General features: G+C 42.4%; 1 protein-coding gene across 1 annotated transcript in view; it reads left to right on the forward strand.

Moving 5' to 3' along the window:
* RAB12 (RAB12, member RAS oncogene family) overlaps positions 1-17,086 on the forward strand; it is a 30,100-nt gene extending 13,014 nt beyond the window's left edge. Inside the window, exons 2-6 of the mRNA XM_009909949.2 lie at positions 4,497-4,557; positions 12,360-12,498; positions 13,010-13,099; positions 14,658-14,762; positions 15,815-17,086. Coding sequence (XP_009908251.2) covers positions 4,497-4,557; positions 12,360-12,498; positions 13,010-13,099; positions 14,658-14,762; positions 15,815-15,928 — 509 coding nt within the window. The 3' untranslated portion in view covers positions 15,929-17,086. The remainder of the gene's footprint in view (positions 1-4,496; positions 4,558-12,359; positions 12,499-13,009; positions 13,100-14,657; positions 14,763-15,814) is intronic.
* The last annotated feature ends 548 nt before the right edge of the window (positions 17,087-17,634 follow it).

The raw sequence follows: 17,634 nt of genomic DNA on the forward strand, positions 1-17,634 counted from the left end.
AAACTTCTTTACAGTGGGGGTGATAGAACACTGGAACAGGTTGCCCAGGGAGGTTGTGGAGTCTCCTTCTCTGGAGACTTTCAAAACCCACCTGGATGCCTTCCTGTGCAGACTACCCTAAGTGATCCTGCTTTGGCAGGGTGGTTGGACCTGATGATCTCTTGAGGTTCCTTCCAACCTCTAATATACTGTGATACTGTGATCCAGTGCTGGAGTCAGCACAGGAGGGAACTGGACCTGTTGCAGCTGAGCCAGAGGAGGCAACAATGATGTGAGAGCTGGAAGCCCTCTGCTGTGAGGACAAGCTGATAGAGTTGGGGTTGTTCAGTCTGGAGAAGGGAAGGCTCCAGGGAGACCTTTTTGTGATCTTTCAGTACTTAAAAGGGTTGATCAGAAAGCTGGGGACAGACTTTTTAGCAGGACCTGTTGTGACAGTTGATGGTTTTAAACTAAAAGAGGGAGATTTAGACTAGATACAGTGAAGAATTTTTTTCCACTGATGGTGGTCAGACACTGGCACAAGTCTCACGCGCAACTGGGACTCACCATAACTAGGGTGGTTGAAGCTTTCTAGCAGTCATCTGCATTTATAACAGGTTACAGAAGCCTCATCCTTGGGAACATTCCAGGTCAGGTTAGACAGAGCTCTGAGCAATCTGATCTAGTTAAGGATGGCCCTGTTCAGTGCAGGGAGGTTGGACTTAGATGACTTTTCAAGGTCCTTTCAAACCCAAACCACGTATCTTGCTTAGAAGAACTGTAAATTCAATGTTTGTGAAAAGAAGGAGTTTAAAGAGTTTATCAAATATTGCTGTGCTATTACCACACAGTGCTCTAAAACCCCACCATCTCCTACAATCAGACTTCATATCTTCTCTATCTTGTGCTAAACAGTCATGCTTTTAAAAAGCTGTTTGCAATCATCTTGCTGAAGAATGGGATTTTTTCAGCAGTTGGTCCAAATTTTCTGTTCTACAGCTGCAAATATGAAGAACATCTAAGACTGGCTTAGTGAGTTGAAATGTGCCATTGTCTAAATTTCTGTCATGGTAGACCCGTAAATGTTTGTTATCTCCAACAGTGGAAAGAGTTGATTTCCTGATTAACTTTCAGAGGCTATTAAGTTTTTCCTCACCTTTTTTTAGTAGCTGGAGTCATTGTATGGACAGCAAAACCTTCCATTTAGATAATTTTTATTGTCATAAATCAAACCCAATAATTTGTTTTGTTGAACCTTTTCATAATTCAAGATGAGGCTTGAAGTGGAAGTGGAAAACAAATCATCGTGTTGTTGTTTTAATTAAATTACTAATTTGTACGGAAACTCAAAGCACTACCTTTGGCCAGGTCTCTGGTGGAACACAGTAATGAAACCTGACAGGCTCAGGAATTTGCTTCTTCATGTGCAAAAAGGAAAGCTGCCAGATACTTTTTTTTTCCTTCAGTGCTGGCAGACGTGAAGCTTTTAGTATTGTGCTGATGCCTGCAGAGCGTCACTAATTATGAAAAGCAGTCGAGCAACCTTTGCTTAGCTCTGGTGAGCTGAACTTTGGTGTTAAATGATTCAAACAGTTCTGCAGAAGAAGGGGCTTTTCCCAAGCTGTTATTGGTTTGCTTTGTTTGCTGCAAAATTTAACGGTAGGAAAATGTTTCATAGTGTGACTTTGAGGTGGTTAATAGAAAGATCTGCCTTTGAAATAATGTCAACAGCAATCTTATTTCAAAACCATCTTTTAGCATATAGACTCTTTCCCACTTCATTTCATAGAATGGTTTGGCTTGGAAGGAGCAACAAAGATCATGTAGTTACAAACCCCCTGCAATGTGCTCCTACTACATCAGGTTGCTCAAGGACCCATCCAACCTGGGTTTGAAAACTTTCAGACTTGGAGCCTCCACAGCTTCTCTGGGCAACTTGTTCCAGTGCCTCACCACCCTCATGGGAAAGAATTTCTTCCTAATGTCTAGTGTCAGTTTCCACTTTGAAGCCGTTACCTCTCATCCTGTCACTCCATGCATTTGTCAGATGTCCCTCTCCTGTTTCCACTTTCAAATATGGGAAGGCTGCTCTAAGGCCCACCTAGAGCCTTCTGTTCTCCAGGCCAAACAACCCCAACTCGCTCAGCTTGTCCTCACAGCAGTGGTGCTCCAGCCCTGTGATCATCTTCGTGGCCCAACTTTGGACCTGTTCTAACAGGAACAGTTCTATGTCCTTGTGTTGGGGGCTCTAGAGCTGGACCCAGCACTGCCAGTAGGTTCTCAACAGAGTGAAGCAGAGGGGCAGAATCCCCTCCCTCCACCTGCTGCCTGCGCTGCTTTGGGTGAAGCCCAAGACAGAATTGGCTTTCTGGGCTGTAGGCACATACTGCCAGCTCATACTGAGCTTCTTACCAGCCAGCACCTCCAAGCCCTTCTCCTCAGCACTGCTCTCTATCCATTCTCCACCCAGCCTGTGTTTGTGCTTGGGATTGACTCAATTCAGGCACAGAACCTTGCACTTGGCCCTTGATGAACTTCATGAAGTTCACACAAGCCTACCTCTCAAGCCTGTCCCAGGTCCCTGTGGATCACTTCCCTCCAGTGTGTCAACCACACCACAGCATGGTGTCATCTGCAAACTTGCTGAGGATGCCTGGATTCCACATGAGACTTAATATTTTTTGTTTTCTTCTGTCAACACCTTGACAGATCTAACTATCTTTAAAATCATTTTGGAATAAATGCTAAGCCAAAAATATGTAACTGCTTTTCAGGATGCAAAATGTACTTACTTCCTTTTATTCCTTTTCTTTTTTCCTCTCCCCTATCTAAATTTTCAGGAGTTTTCAAAAGCTTTGCCGAAAGGCTAAGTCCTTTCTGTCAGAGTCGCAATCCAGTCTTGACTACTATCAACAAGGACACTTGGCTGTAACCAGGGGTATCACAGTATCACCAAGGTTGGAAGAGACCTCAAAGATCATTGAGTCCAACCTGTCACCACAGACCTCATGACTAGACCATGGCACCAAGTGCCACGTCCAAGCCCCTCTTGAGCCCCTCCAGGGACGGAGACTCCACCACCTCCCTGGGCAGCACATTCCAATGACAAATGACTCTCGTCTGTGAGGAACTTTCTCCTCACCTTGAGCCTAAACTTCCCCTGGCACAGCTTGAGACTGTGTCCCCTTGTTCTGGTGCTGGTTGCCTGAGAGAAGAGACCAACTTCCTCCTGGCTACAACCCCCCTTCAGGTAGTTGTAGACAGCAATGAGGTCTCCCCTGAGCCTCCTCTTCTCCAGGCTAAACAATCCCAGCTCCCTCAGCCTCTCCTCATAGGGCTTGTGCTCAAGGCCTCTCCCCAGCCTTGTTGCCCTTCTCTGGACACATTCAAGTGTCTCGATGTCCTTCTTAAACTGAGGGGCCCAGAGCTGGACACAGTAGGAAAAGAGACATTTTTTGCTAGAGAAAATAAACCCCTTTTTTTCTCTCTTCACTTTCATCCTAGTCCTTGGTATGCAGTTGTACGTGAAATAGTCAGTGTTTCCAACACTCCTTCACTTCTGTGTGAGTTTGTGTGCCAGTCTGAGCCATGTTCTCTTGTCTTTTGATTTCCCCCTCTTGATTTAGCAATGTTGGGAGGTGATGGCAGTCAGAAGGAAGAGCTGAAGCAAAAAAATAATCTTCATACACATGAAGAAAATTAACTCAATCCTGACCAAAACCAGCACATCTACAAATGTTGTGATGTTCTAGGACATTTATACCCTGAAATACTCTTGTAGTCGAGGTGGTAATCTTTGTATCCTAGGTATTGTTTGACCATAGTATGTCTTAATGTGTTGATGACTAGCATCATTTTCTAGAAGTAAAATCTTTCTGTATAGGAAGGTGTCCATGGTTCTGTCCTTGATATTTGGCATGCATTCAAACTGTGGCTGGAGTTTTGAGATGATGGATAAAAATACCATGCAGGTATAAAACAAACATTTTAAGTCTCTAAATCTAAGCAGTCAGCTAGTAGACATTTACTGGAATTAAGAAAGTGCTGACTAACTTCTTCATAAAGCAACTACAGCTCCAGCACTTCTACTGCAGCACTTTACAGATGCTAAGCTGGAAACCAGATGTGTCTGGTTCCCACTTCACAGGCTGCAAAACTGATGTGGAGGGACTGGTTTTGCTCCATGTCCCCAGGGCACCTGTGCCACCTAGAAGTAGAGCCGGCTTGTTCTTGACAGTCTGAGGTGAGGAGGGGAAAAACAAACGTTCTGTGCCTGTTGTTGTGCTGTTACGTTGGGTTTAGCTGCCGCTGGAAGTGTTGCACAAAGTGGAAGGTTTATGTTGTGACGCTGCCAAACTGTGTGGCTCACAGAATGGGTGTGTCAGGTCCCCATTATGTTCCTGAGGTGACCCATACTGGTGTAAACAAAGCAGAACAAAACAAACAACAAAAAATTTGAACCTTCATTACTTTTGCTTCTTATTCCTGCTTTTCTGTTCACTGTATTTTATTTATAGGTGTTGATTTTAAAATCAAAACAGTAGAGCTAAGAGGAAAGAAAATTAGATTACAAATCTGGTAAGTAAAACAAACATGCAACCAGCAGTATGTTTTAATTTTTATGTTCTGGCATGAATTAATATGCTTGTCTAATACTATTAACTGTTATAAGCTGGTTTAGCTCTTGCTCTATTCCTCTTCTCCTCCATGCCCACTGGACTTAAGCAAAACCAAATAGCTGTTAGATTTTTTTATGAAGGTGAAGGAGGAGAAGGATAAAGGTAGAACTAGGATGTGAATGTTATTCCTGAAATGTCAGTGCATCACAGAGGCCTCAGCAGGTTTTCCTAGAAGAATGACATCACCTACACAAGAAATAGATTAGGAGTTCTGCAAGCAACAAAAGGTGACAAAAGTTGTGAAAGGTTTTATTTTCTGAACTGTTGAAGACTGGCCCTCAGTGTAACAATTCTAAAACAACTGTGAAACAGTGCTGTTTCTTTGACATGTTTAATAACTTTAAAGTGAAGAGCATTCAAGACCCAAGTAAGTTATATCCACTCTAAACAGCACTAAGAAGTGAAATGGTCCCATACATACCTGAGCTAGTGCCCATGTCCTACTACAGAAGATGGCTCAAAAACTGAGCTGAGCTTTTCCTTTCTGGAGTAGGTCACATGTTTCCTCATTACGATTCTCCATGTCAGTGATTAAAACTATTGTTATTGTTTAGAAATCATTGAGCTTAAAAGCTCCTTTATTTTTCAGGGTAGTACAATACGTAAACATTGTTATGAGAGAATAAACCAGCTATGTTCTGTACATTAATCTTACACAACTACTACACAGAGGCTTAGCTTTGGGTTACTAACAGTGCCTGATGCAGAACTGGCATTGTAGCTAAACTGCTAAGGCTTCTAACAATGCATAAAAGGGGGTAAGAAAGCTCTAAATTATTGGTTTGTTACACTTTGGGGATATTCTGGTGGTTTCTCATCCTTAACTACATGGACGCAGTGAATTCAGCTACTAACTCCTCTTGGCAGGTCACCATCAACTGTCTGTCACACCATGTGTCTGTCTTGCTTCCCTCTGAGTTAACTGCTGCTTCATCTTTGGTATCACCAGTCACCTAACACTTGAATGTTAGTGGCATGTCTTCACCCATCATCTGTCCCTGTTTGGAAACCTGTGACCACAAGGCTGGCAGCTGAGCCAGCAGTTGATAGCCAGGGTCTGCTGGAGCTGACAGAGGTAACAACAAATTCTGATATGGAGATGCTGCTGATGTGAATTCTTGCTGTGAAATGTGCTAAAGCTTATCAAATAATTTCTGCATGATGAATAAATACCTTATAGGGGAGATGTTTTGTTGAAAAAGAGATGTTTAAACCATTATTTTCCACATATTGAGAATATGCTGGGTAGGATCTAGGATATTTTTACAGCTGAAAATCGAGAGGGTCCTAAAATGTGGACGTTGCTGCTGTGTGAAACTCTGCTACAATGGTGGAGAAGCACACAATGCTAAGAAACAATGTTTGAAAATAGGATTAAATCTTAGAACATACCATTCTGCTCCTACATGTTAGGCTTCTTAAAATGCTGTTACTAGACTTAATCAGAGTTATATCAAGATAGTTTGGGAATTAAGTAGGCACTTACTTTGCTGAATTATGTTGTGTATGTTGTTGGGCCTTTATAAACCTTTATTATCATAAAATCTGTTATTATAGCATCTTAAAATCATTTAGGTTGGAAAAAGCCTTTAAGATCTAGGCCAACCATTAACTCAACACTTCTAAATCTGCCACTAAACCATGTCCTTCAGCACCACATCTACATGTTGTCTAAATCCATCCAGAGATGGTGACTCCACCACATCAACTCTTCTCCTATTCCCTTGACTTTCAGTCAGAAAACAACCTCCTGCTCCTTGGATTATGAAATGATTGAGCAGCACTGAGGACACAAAGTAGTGTCCATCTTTTCTTTGTAACACCTAGAACAGTGGTAGTGCCCCTTGGGCTGCCAGAAGTAGTAGATACAGTAAATCTGCTTCTGCAGATTGCAGTTCTTGGTTGAAACAAGCTCATATATGCTTTTTCAAAGCCTGAAAACTAGGCTAAATAATAGGAACCCTGCTCTCATGCTTTAAAGCCTAGGTGTGTCTGTCTCCTCTTGCCTGAATCATCTGGGCACTCAGATGACATAAGGAGGAGTCACTTCTGGCTTCCCTTTGGAGAGGATCTGGTTGCTGGAAGCTGTGGTGTCCTAGAGAGCCAGAGGGGCTCTCTGGTATTCCTACAGGTTTAACATGCAAGGAAGTCAGCCATCTGGCAAGAAAACAGTCTTGGTTTCACAGAATGGTGAGGGTTGGGAAGGACCTCTGGAGGTGTCTAGTCCAGTTCCCTTTCTAAAGCAGGTTTGCCTAGAGCAGGTTACACAAGAATGCATCAGAGTTCCAGATTTGTTTCTGAAGGTTGTTTAAATTGGTGCATTTTCATAAATTTTAGACCTCTTGCCTTTTCTAGGGTAGTTTGTTGTCTTGGAAAACCTCTGGCATGAGGATTAGTCTGAGGAAAAGACCCCCTGTCTTGGACTAGAACAGAATGTAATTCCTTCTGTTCAGTACCTGTGAAATAAATTACTTCATATGTTAAAAGTTCTTAATAAAGGAGGACAAAAGCTCAGCTAGAAGTAACCTCTAAAACAACCTAAAAACATGTAAAAAAGTATTGTCTGTAGGCTCCATAAAAGCACAAAGCATGTGAAAATGTTAAATTAGTGTTAAATTTTTGATTGTTTCAAAATAGTGCCACTTCACACCACGACTTCTAAAAGAATTAATCTAACCTGAGAGCCAAAGACAGTTTTCAGTCTGTTCCACATGTTTGTTTGAAGCAACTTGTATTCTCTAGGTGTAGAGAATTCCAAATGGTGGGAGTTGGAAGGAGCCTCTGAAGGTCATCTAGTCCAGCCCTGCTCTGCTTTAGGAGGGTCACCCACAGCAGGCTGTATGGGATTGTGTCCAGGTGGGTTTGGAATCTCTCCAGAGAAAGAGACTCCACAACCACTCTGGGCAGCCTGCTCCGGGGTTCCAGCACCCTCACAGTAAAGAAGTTTTCCCTGGTATTCAGGTGGAGCTTCCAGTGTTGCAGTTTATGCCCATTTGTCCTATTGCTGGACATCACTGAAAAGAGTCTAACCCTATCCTCTTGACCCTCTACCTTTTAGATATTGATATGGATTGAGAAAATCCTCTCCAGGGTAAACAGTGCCAGGTCTCGCAGCCTTTTCTCATTACAGACATGCTCCAGTCCCCTTAATATCTTTGCAGCCTCCTCTGGATTCTTTCCAGTAGTTCCCTGTCCCTTGAACTGGGGAGCACAGAACTGGATATAGTACTCCAGCTGCCTGGCTAAAGCAGCATAGAGGTGGAAACCTCCCTTGACCTGCTGGCCCCAGTCATCTTAATGCACTTCAGACCACTGGCCTTTTTGGCCACCAGTGCACATTGCCATCTCATAGTGAACTTCTTGTCTGCCAGGACTCACAGGTCCTTCCAGAAGAACATTTCTATAGAATCCAAAATATCCAGGCCTATTTTAATTAAGATCAGCTGTATTTGTATTGTATTTTATGCTGTCTGAAGTAGTGAGATTGTGACAAGTCAACACTTGAAAGTGGGCTTTGTGTGGTTTTGATTTGCTTTCATTTGGTGTGATGTTTGTTGATGTTTTCAGAGTGGTGTCTGCTTTCTGTTTTGGAAACAGAGACAGAGTCAAGCAGAGGGGTTTTATTCTTACAGATTCTAGGTGGTCAAGGAGTCACACACAGCATGTTTATGATTTCAGTTTAGTTACTTTTCCACTAGAACAATTTCTTGATGAAACCAACTTAAGAAAACCACTTTTAGCATTAAAAAGGGAATAATCTATTGCTGGGGATTTTTGTTTCCAGTGATGCTAAATCATTGCTCAAGTTGTAGCAATTTATAATTTGGACTTGGGGATTTTTAATTAAATTGAACTGACTTATATGATTATGTTGATTCTGACCAAGCAAATAAATACCTAGCTGTACACAGTCACTTATGAGTAATGGTAGCCTGGTTAAATAATGTTCATCTCATCTTCCAGTGCTCCCCTTAGTGTTTTAACAGCAATCCTTAGTAAAACACTCCTCAAGTGTAGTACATTGATGAAAACACCATAACAAGTTTAATTCCTCCAGCACAACACATGAAAGGAAGACATTTGAAGTTAGGCTTTTTAATATCAGCTCTGTGTTAGGGGTTGTCATTTTTAGCTCGATATTGGAAGAGCTTTTGCATGTTTTCATGAAAACTGAGATAGCATCAGGTAGAAGATGAGATTTTTTCCATCTGAAAGATCAATTTGTTCCTCTTCTCAGCCTGTAGCTTATTTAGGTATCTTGGACTTCTACTTTGAGCTTACTGCAGAAGTAGTTTGCTAATGTTCACCTAGCTGTTTGAAGGACAGTATAAATGTGATGTTAGAGACTATGAACGCAGCTTACTTTCTTCTCCTTTCAAAGGAACAAGGATTAAAATACCATCTTCACAATCAGAAACCTGTGGACTGGTTTCATTTAAACTTGTGCAGCAATAGAGGTGTTGGTTGTGTGAGTCAAAGAGAAGTCAATCCCTCAAAGCAAGGCAAAGAAAGTCCCCCTTAGCCCACGGTAATTAGCGTGACTGGCAGGAGACAGTTGGTGGCCATCTGGCCATTTAACACATGTAGTGGGCAGCCAGGCTGTCCGTGGCTGTTTTAAACTGCATGTGATGTGACTCAAACAGCCAGTAAGCCAGACTACAAATTGTGTGATGTTTGGGTGAAGGACAGGGAGTGCAGGTCCTGAGGGTACAGCAGCCAGAAGAGTAGCAGCCCAGGAACATTCCAAACTTCTAAAGAGCCTGAGGATGCTGTGGCATGAGGAGAGGTTGGTAGTGCAGACTGACTTGGAGATACAACACTTTAGCAGGCAAGAAATGTTGAGTTGGACATAACTGGAATGGCAAAGCATCATGTTGTGTGGGTGGCTCCATCACCTACCCAGTCAGTGTTGCTGACTGTCTTCAGCGGGGGTAGTTGAATGGCAACATGTTTATTTCCCCTCTGTTCTTCCAGTGTATGAACTGAGTGGTCTGGTAGCGCCTCTGTGATGGAGCTGCTCAAGGTCCATAGCACTGACCTGAAGGCACTGTCAGGTGACTGAAATAGCCCCTTTATTTCTGTCTTTGTAGGGAAGTAAGATACTGTTGAATCACTTCAGTTGGAAAAGACCTTTAAGATCATTGAGTCCCACCGTTAGCCAGCTCTGCCAACTTTGTGCTAAATCAAGTCCTTCAGCACCACACCTCTGCATCTTCTAAACGTGTCCAGGGATGGGGAATTCAACCTCCTCCCCGCTGAGCCTTTTAGTGAAGAAGTTTATGATGTCCAACCTAGTCCCCCCCTGGTGCAACTTGAGGTTGTTTCTTCTCATCCGATCATTTATTACTAGGGAGAAGAGACCAGCACCCACCGCCCTACAAGCCTCCTTTTAGGTAGTTATAAAGAGTGAGAAGGTCCCCCCTCAGGCACTTTTTCTCCAGGTTAAACAAGCACAGTTCCCTTCGCTGCTCCACGCAAGGCTTCTGCTCTGGACCATTCACCAGCTTCATTGCTCTTTGCTGGACCTACTCCAGCATCTCAGTGTCCTTGTTGTAGAAAAAGACAGAGGGAGAAGACCAGATAGCTAAATAAATAAATAACTTTTGTTGGTTTTTTCTCTCTATTATTCTGCCCAAAGCTGGGATTGATCATTCTTCCACATCAGGTATGCCTTTACACCTGCCATCCAGTCACATCTACTTAATGATGGAACTGAATGGATCCCAGCCTTAGTCCTCTTGCTCAGTAGGTTGGAGTAGCAACAGATGGCAGAGGCTGCTTGACAGGTTCATAAGCACTAAAGCAATGTTATCCATATGTGGAAAATCAACGGTTTGTACTAAAATGTCTAAATCTTTCCTGGAATGAACATCCAGAGGACCTTTCACAAATCAAACCTGACCATATCAAAGAAGTGATGGAAGAGAAAGTAGAATAACTTGCTCTGAGTGATACTTACTTATGTCCTTTCAGCTGCCAGAACTTGTATTACGTTAATAAAAATGTCTCATTAGTGGTACGAAGGCAACCAATTAACCATCTAAAATGGTGTGAAATACTACTAGAGCTTGGCCTTACTGAAACAAGCTACATCTTTGCTCCTTCTGTGGGCTCCTGAAGGTTTGTATGAATTAAATTCTGTGCAGAGGATGGGATTTGAACAGAAATACACATGGATGCAACAGGAATTTGTTCTCTTTTGCCTCATTGCAATGCCCTTGGCTTGCAGCAAAGCATGAGTCGGTATTTTTTCACAGGCTACGAAGCTGAGGGTTCAAATCTTTCTCTAGTGGGCACTGTTTTGTGAAATCACTAGCAAAGATTTGTGGCTGTCAAGTATCCTTGTGGTAATTTCAGGAGGCACTTAAATACCTTTAAACCTAGTTGAAATTCTTAAAGCTTTTGTGAAGAGTAACACAGGTGTGTGGTGTTCTATTCTACTGGTGGTTGTGTGCAGGCTTCAAAAGAATGAATTATTCAGGACAATCAGCATGGGGAGTTCTTTGTGAACATGATATTATTTATTTTTTGGTGACAAGTGTTTTGGGTCTCCATTGTTAATCTCATTCCCAAATTCATCTTCCTTCTCCTTTTGTCTAAAATGTGACTGTTAGCAAGAGAGTTCCTATTAAACTTTGGAGACCCAACACACATGCACACATTTCCCTCCATCCACTCTTAGTTTGGGTCTATCTTTTGACTTGCTGTAATGGTGAAACATCAAAATTGCCCATCGAGCTGAACTCAAGCAACAAATACTTGATGGCTTTGAAGCATCACATAACTAACTTTCCAGTTGGGAAACCAGTCACATTTTAAGACTTAGGGTATGCACTAGTTATGGTTTGGGGTGGGGTTTTTTATAGCATAACTGCCAAAAATCATCCTTAAGCAGGCTTGATGAAATGATTTAAAGCAGCTCACAGGTTTTCATGGTTCAGTTAAAAAATAACTCTTTTATCTCATCTACACTGGAATAGAAGCTAGTGGGGGCATCATGGTGTCCCTGTTGGAAAATCATCCCCAGTGTAAGTACAGCCTGTCCAAGAAATCTACAAGGCTGGAAGTGAGAGTGGGAATGTTATGTGAACACTTCAGATTAGCTGTAAGTGTGAAGGCCAGCTATCTGCTTTTGAAAGCCAGAGCACACAGCAGTTGCTCACTCTCTTCATTCACTTCTGCTCATAGCCTCTTCGTTTAGTTTCAGAACCATGACCAAATTGCTCTGGTTGATGCAAAAAGGCTCTGAACACTCAGCTCATAACAATCAGTGCATTGCTTATTATATAGCTGGGTGTCTGGCTGTGGTTGATAAGCATGTCTCCATCTCCTCTTCCCTTTTTTTGTTTTTTTCAGGGCTGTTAAAACAAAACCCAACAAACCCCAACACCACAAACCCAGCTTCATCTGCTGATGCATTTTCATTGGACAGCTTCATTCTTAGAACTGTGTGGTGGCCTTTCTTGGTGAAGTTAGTATGGGAATAAGGACTGCTGGTAGAAAAACTTTTAATGATTGAAAGTCCTGCTCCATTTTTTGGGCCTAAAATTCACACAAATTAAAGTACATTCTACACTGAGTATTTCCTAATGAGCGTGTTTGGGGTGGGGGGAGGATGTTTGCATTAAAATGTAAACCAATTTATTCTGTACTTCACAAATTGATGAAATGTTTGTGCCAATGTTTGCTGCTGCTTCTCAGGGACACAGCAGGTCAGGAGAGATTCAACAGCATTACCTCAGCTTATTACAGAAGTGCCAAGGGAATTATTTTGGTGTATGATATCACCAAGAAGGAAAGCTTTGATGATTTACCAAAATGGATGAAAATGATTGATAAGGTGAGCCATAAATACTATCTTTTTATATGTGTGTGTTGGGTTTTGTCCCCGCAAAAACACTCTGTAAGACTTTCAGTAGCATTGATACAGGATTATTAATGCCTGCTAATTTTCCCTAGATTCTTTTAGTCAGGATTTAACAGTGTGCTTTCATTGCAAAATGGTTGTCCCTTCCTGTTTCCTTGAACTAGAATCATCCCTGTTCAGAGCGGCACTGGAAATCTGTAACATTTTTCATTTGCCTGTGCACTGGGGAGGAAAAAAAATCTTGATTTCCTGTGTGTGAAGTCCTGACATCCATCCATTCTTAGATGAACTTGACCAGCTGGTTCTCAAGGGATGTTTTTAAAACAGAATGTCAAAACTGATGCTGAAAATCTTTGAAATAACATTTAGGCATCTAAACTGTGCTGCTGTGGTTCTTAGTAGGAGAATTGCCCTTTTCCAATACTACTTACACTACAAAATCTTACTATTTTGAGTTAGTTACCTAAAAATGTTTTAATTGCAGTACGCTTCAGAGGATGCAGAGCTTCTATTAGTTGGAAATAAACTGGACTGTGAAGTTGATAGAGAGATTACTCGACAGCAGGGAGAAAAGGTAAGAACGGGTCTAACCAAATTCTTACCTACTCTTAGAAGCAAAGCTGCTGTGGCATTGCAGCTTCTGGTCCATGGCTATTCTTGTGCAGATGGTTAGACCTGAGATCTAACTTAAGTAGTGGTGGTCTGTCAATATCCATGATACTTACTTTATGGACTGCAGTTACCTGTTCCTGCTGGAGCAGGGTGTCTTTGATCTAAAGAAAGGACCACAGAAATTATCAGAGAGCTGGAGCATCTGTCCTGCAAAGACAGGCTGAGAGAGCTGGGGTTGTTCAGCCTGGAGAAGACAAAGCTCCAGGGAGACCTTAGAGCGGCATTGCAGTACCTGAAGGGGGCCTATAAGAAAGCTGGGGAGGGATTGTTTGCAGCACAAGGACAAGGGGCAGTGGTTTTAAACTAGAGTAGAATAGCTTTAGATTGGACATTAGGAACATTACTGTGAGGGTGGCAGAATACTGGAGCAGGTTCCTCAGGGAGGTGCTGGAGGCCCCATCCCCAGAGATACTCAAGGTCAGTGTTGATGGGGCTCTGACCAACCAGATCTAGTTGTGGATGTCCCTGTGTACTGCAGGAGAGTTGGACTAGATGACCTCTAGAGGTCATTTCCAACCCTGTGCACCCTATGATTCTATGATTTTAGAAAGAGTAAATTACACCTTAGCTTACAGGACCCCACTCCTTATTGGGCTCTGAAACAGACACAGTGAAAAGTTGAATAAAACGTGGAGATACCTCTCCTCAGGACATCTTTATAAGCCTCCTTCTAGTTGTTTGCTTTTCAGTAGTATTTTAGGACTGGTAGCAGCCCTGCCTGATTAACTCCAAAAGTGCTGAGGAACCTGACAATAGAGGATATTTTGGCATGACACTCATAGCAACATTTTGATCAAGACAGTATGAGCATGGCCATACCCAAACATTTTCCTTGAGCTATCCATCATGCATTTGGAAGTGAAGCTTTTTCCATTAGAGAGTCAAGGTCTGTCTTAGGTCTGTCTTCCCAACAAATCATGCCCCAGCCTCTACTGGTCCATGGGGTTGTTCTTACCCAGATGCAAGACTCTGCACTTGTCATTGCTGTATTTAATTACATTTCTCCCTGCCCAACTTTCCAGCCTCTCCAGGTCCCTCTGAATGGCAGCACAGCCTTCAGGTGTGTCAGCAGCTCCTTCCAGTTCTGTGTCATCAGCAAACCTGCTGACAGCATGCTCTGTTCCCTTATCCAGGTCACTGGTGAATATATTGAATAAGGTTCCTCCAAAAAGTTCTTACTGTTTGGCAGCACTCCACATCGACTCAAGACTTGAATTTCTCAGCTTTGAGTCTGGAAAACACAGCACACATTTCCAGTAAACCAATTTTAAGTGAAAATAAGCAATACAGGGCAAAATTTGTTGTGCCTTGGCGGTTCGGGGTTATTAACCGATTTAGCCTTTAGTCACAGATTTGGGGAGAGTTGTGGGGTTTATTTAAAAGGTTTCAGGAGGTATATTTGCTGTTTGTGGCTGCCTGGTTTGTGTCTTCACGTAGTTCTGTATGTTTCCTTCCATCAGTTTGCACAGCAGATAACTGGGATGCGGTTCTGTGAAGCAAGTGCCAAGGATAATTTTAACGTGGATGAAATATTTCTAAAGCTTGTTGACGACATTCTGAAAAAGGTAAAACATTCAGGTGGGAGTTCCTGTGACCACATCATTGGGCACAGTCTGATGACTGCAGGTACTTGTTGGGAGGATGTAGAGGGTGAGGGCGCGCAGTCAGGTGACGTTTTTGGTTAATACACAGCGGCCACAATGTTGTTCACAGACTCTGCTGTTGAATTTGTTCCTATTTTCTCTATTTCCTCGTTCTTCTAACTTCCCTCTCTGTCAGCAGCTCACTGTACATTTGCTTGCTTTCATTTGTGGGCAGTTTTGTGGTTGGTTGGTGTGGTTGGCTTAGGAAGTGGCTTTATTTCAATAGCATCTCCTAACTTGTGTGAAACAAGTTCTTAACGCAACTTACTCAAGTGTAGTTCCCTGATAAGAACCAAAATATCCCTAAGTGGAGGCTTTGGCTGACAGAAAACCCTTGAAACAAGCTCTTTGTGCCAAGGTCTCTGTAGATGGCAAACCATGTGCTGGACTACATCTGTGTGGCTAGCAGGTCAAGGAGGGTGATTCTGTCCCTCTGCTTTGCTCTTGTGAGACCTCACCTGGAGTACTGCGTCCAGCTCTGGAGCACACACAGAAGGATCTGTTGGAGAAGGTCCAGAGGAGGGCCACAAAGATGAGCAGAGGACAGACTGAGAGAGTTGAGGTTGTTCAGCCCAAAGAAGAGAGGGCTCCAGGGAGACCTTATAATGGCCTTCCAGTACCTGAAGGTGACCTACTGGAAAGCTGTATCTGGGACTGTTTGTAAGGGCCTGATAGGACAAGGGACAGTGGTTTTAAACTAGAGCAGAGTAGATTTAGATTGGACATTAGGAGGAGGTTCTTTACAATGAGGGTGGTGAGACCCTGGAATGTGTTGCCCGTAGAAGTTGTGGGCAACTTGATGACTGGAAGTGCTCGAGACCAGGCTGGATGAAGCCTTTGAGCAACCTGATCTACTGGAAGGTGTCCCTATCCATGGCAGCGGGGTGGAAACTGAATGATCTGTTAGGTCCTTTCCAATTCAAGCTGTTCTATGATTCTATGACTGTTAACAGGTGATTTTTCTTTTCTTTAAGATGCCACTGGATGTTATAAGAAATGAGTTGTCCAACAGTATCCTGTCCTTGCAACCAGAGCCAGAAATCCCACCAGAACTGCCTCCTCCAAGGCCACACAGCCGTTGCTGTTGACTTGTTACTCCACACAGAGTGAAAAATAGAAGCACAGGAGGGCAAAGGAAGTATCTGTACTACTCTGCACTACAATCATTTGGCAGTTTCTTGTTGCACTTTGTTATTCGAGTCAGAGCTACACACTAACTTGTAAATATGCAAATACGCAATCCTGTGTAGGATTCAGCTATAACATTCAATTATTCCCCTTCCCCCTCCCCCCCACCATGATGATGGCTCATTCATTGCCCCAGTGTTATAAATACTGTACAGTGGGTGGGGGGTTACCACACTTCCAGTTGGGGAGGAGGAGGAGAAATTAAATCTATACCTATTCTTGACATAAATGTTGTAATAGTTCTTTGTTATTATAAACAGGCAGAAGCTCTTCTGGTATGAAGATAAGTATATGGTGCTTTGCTAACTATTTTAAAGACAAATTTTTTTAAGAACAGAGGACTTTATGTACAAAGCTTCCATAATCAATGTTATGTTTCCTTTTTAATGTAGTGAAAACTTTCTTCTGGCTGTTGCATCTTCTGCTGACTGGATTTATCAAGAAGCTAAGTTTAAATTGTTCTTTCTTTTGTGGGTTTGTTTGGGGGTTTTTTTGGCAGTCTTTTTATTTATTGCATTTTAATGCTGCACCCCTCTCTTTATGTACCAAGGCATCACATCTGGTGCAAGACCTAAGATTGCACTCTGAAGTAGCATATATCATTTTCTTCATAAGCCTGAACTCGGTTGCAAGAATTGTTAAGTTTCAATAAAAGAATTGAGGTATAAAAGAAGGTATAAAAAAAGCAATGCTGCTGTCCTAGACAAATCCCTTGAAAAGAAAAATAATTCATATGGTAACATTTTCCTGTGTTAAGGAATATATATATATATATATATATGTCTGTTTGTCTGGACATCTGTCGGGTTGGGAGGGCAGGGGAGAAGGGAACCTAAGGTAAAATTCTTTTCTTCCCTACTTGGTGGAAGTGATTCCCATACAAACAAATAACTCTGTTGGGGTTTTTTGTCTGATAATGAGTTTGTGAATTCTATCTTTGGGTATATCTTCTTTTATTAAAATGCACTGTTTAGTTTAGCTGTGGTAAATCAGTAGTTACATATTTGAATAACTTGGTGTGTCCTGAATGTTGTGGTATTGAGAAAAAAAAAAGAAAACACATACACAAAAAAAATCACAACGTTGTGGTCTTTCTAAACTAATGAAGTGCAAATAAAATTTTGTATTTATGGCTGGCATTGGAACTGCACCTGTTCTTAGAATGGCAAGTCTCACACGATGGCCAAGAGGCAGAATCTGGAGCAGCGCTTGGTTTAATTCTGTTAGGATTTCATTTCCAGTCTGACGGTTCCTGGAAGTGCAGAGAGAAGAGCAGCAGACCTTAGCTGTTCACCTTGATCGCTGCTGTGTTGGGGGAGCAGCTGATGACGTAGCCCAGCTGATAGCTTCAAATAGCATGTGACTGCTTGTCAGGCTGTCTTAGCAGGCAGTCAGCAAATGATTAATTACACTGGCAACACAAGTATGAACCAGAACTTTTCACACTACAGCTTCTCTACTTCTCATTCTCTGGTGCTGGAACCCATTTTGCCACTTCGGCCACTCTTGTAGCCAGAACACTGGCACTGACCAGTACGGTAATACCAGTGACTTAAAACAGCTTCTCTCTTTTCTGGAAGGGAAAATAAAAAGACACAACAAACTG

This window comes from Dryobates pubescens, chromosome 9 (genome assembly GCF_014839835.1).
Source record: "Dryobates pubescens isolate bDryPub1 chromosome 9, bDryPub1.pri, whole genome shotgun sequence".
NCBI lineage: Eukaryota > Metazoa > Chordata > Aves > Piciformes > Picidae > Dryobates > Dryobates pubescens.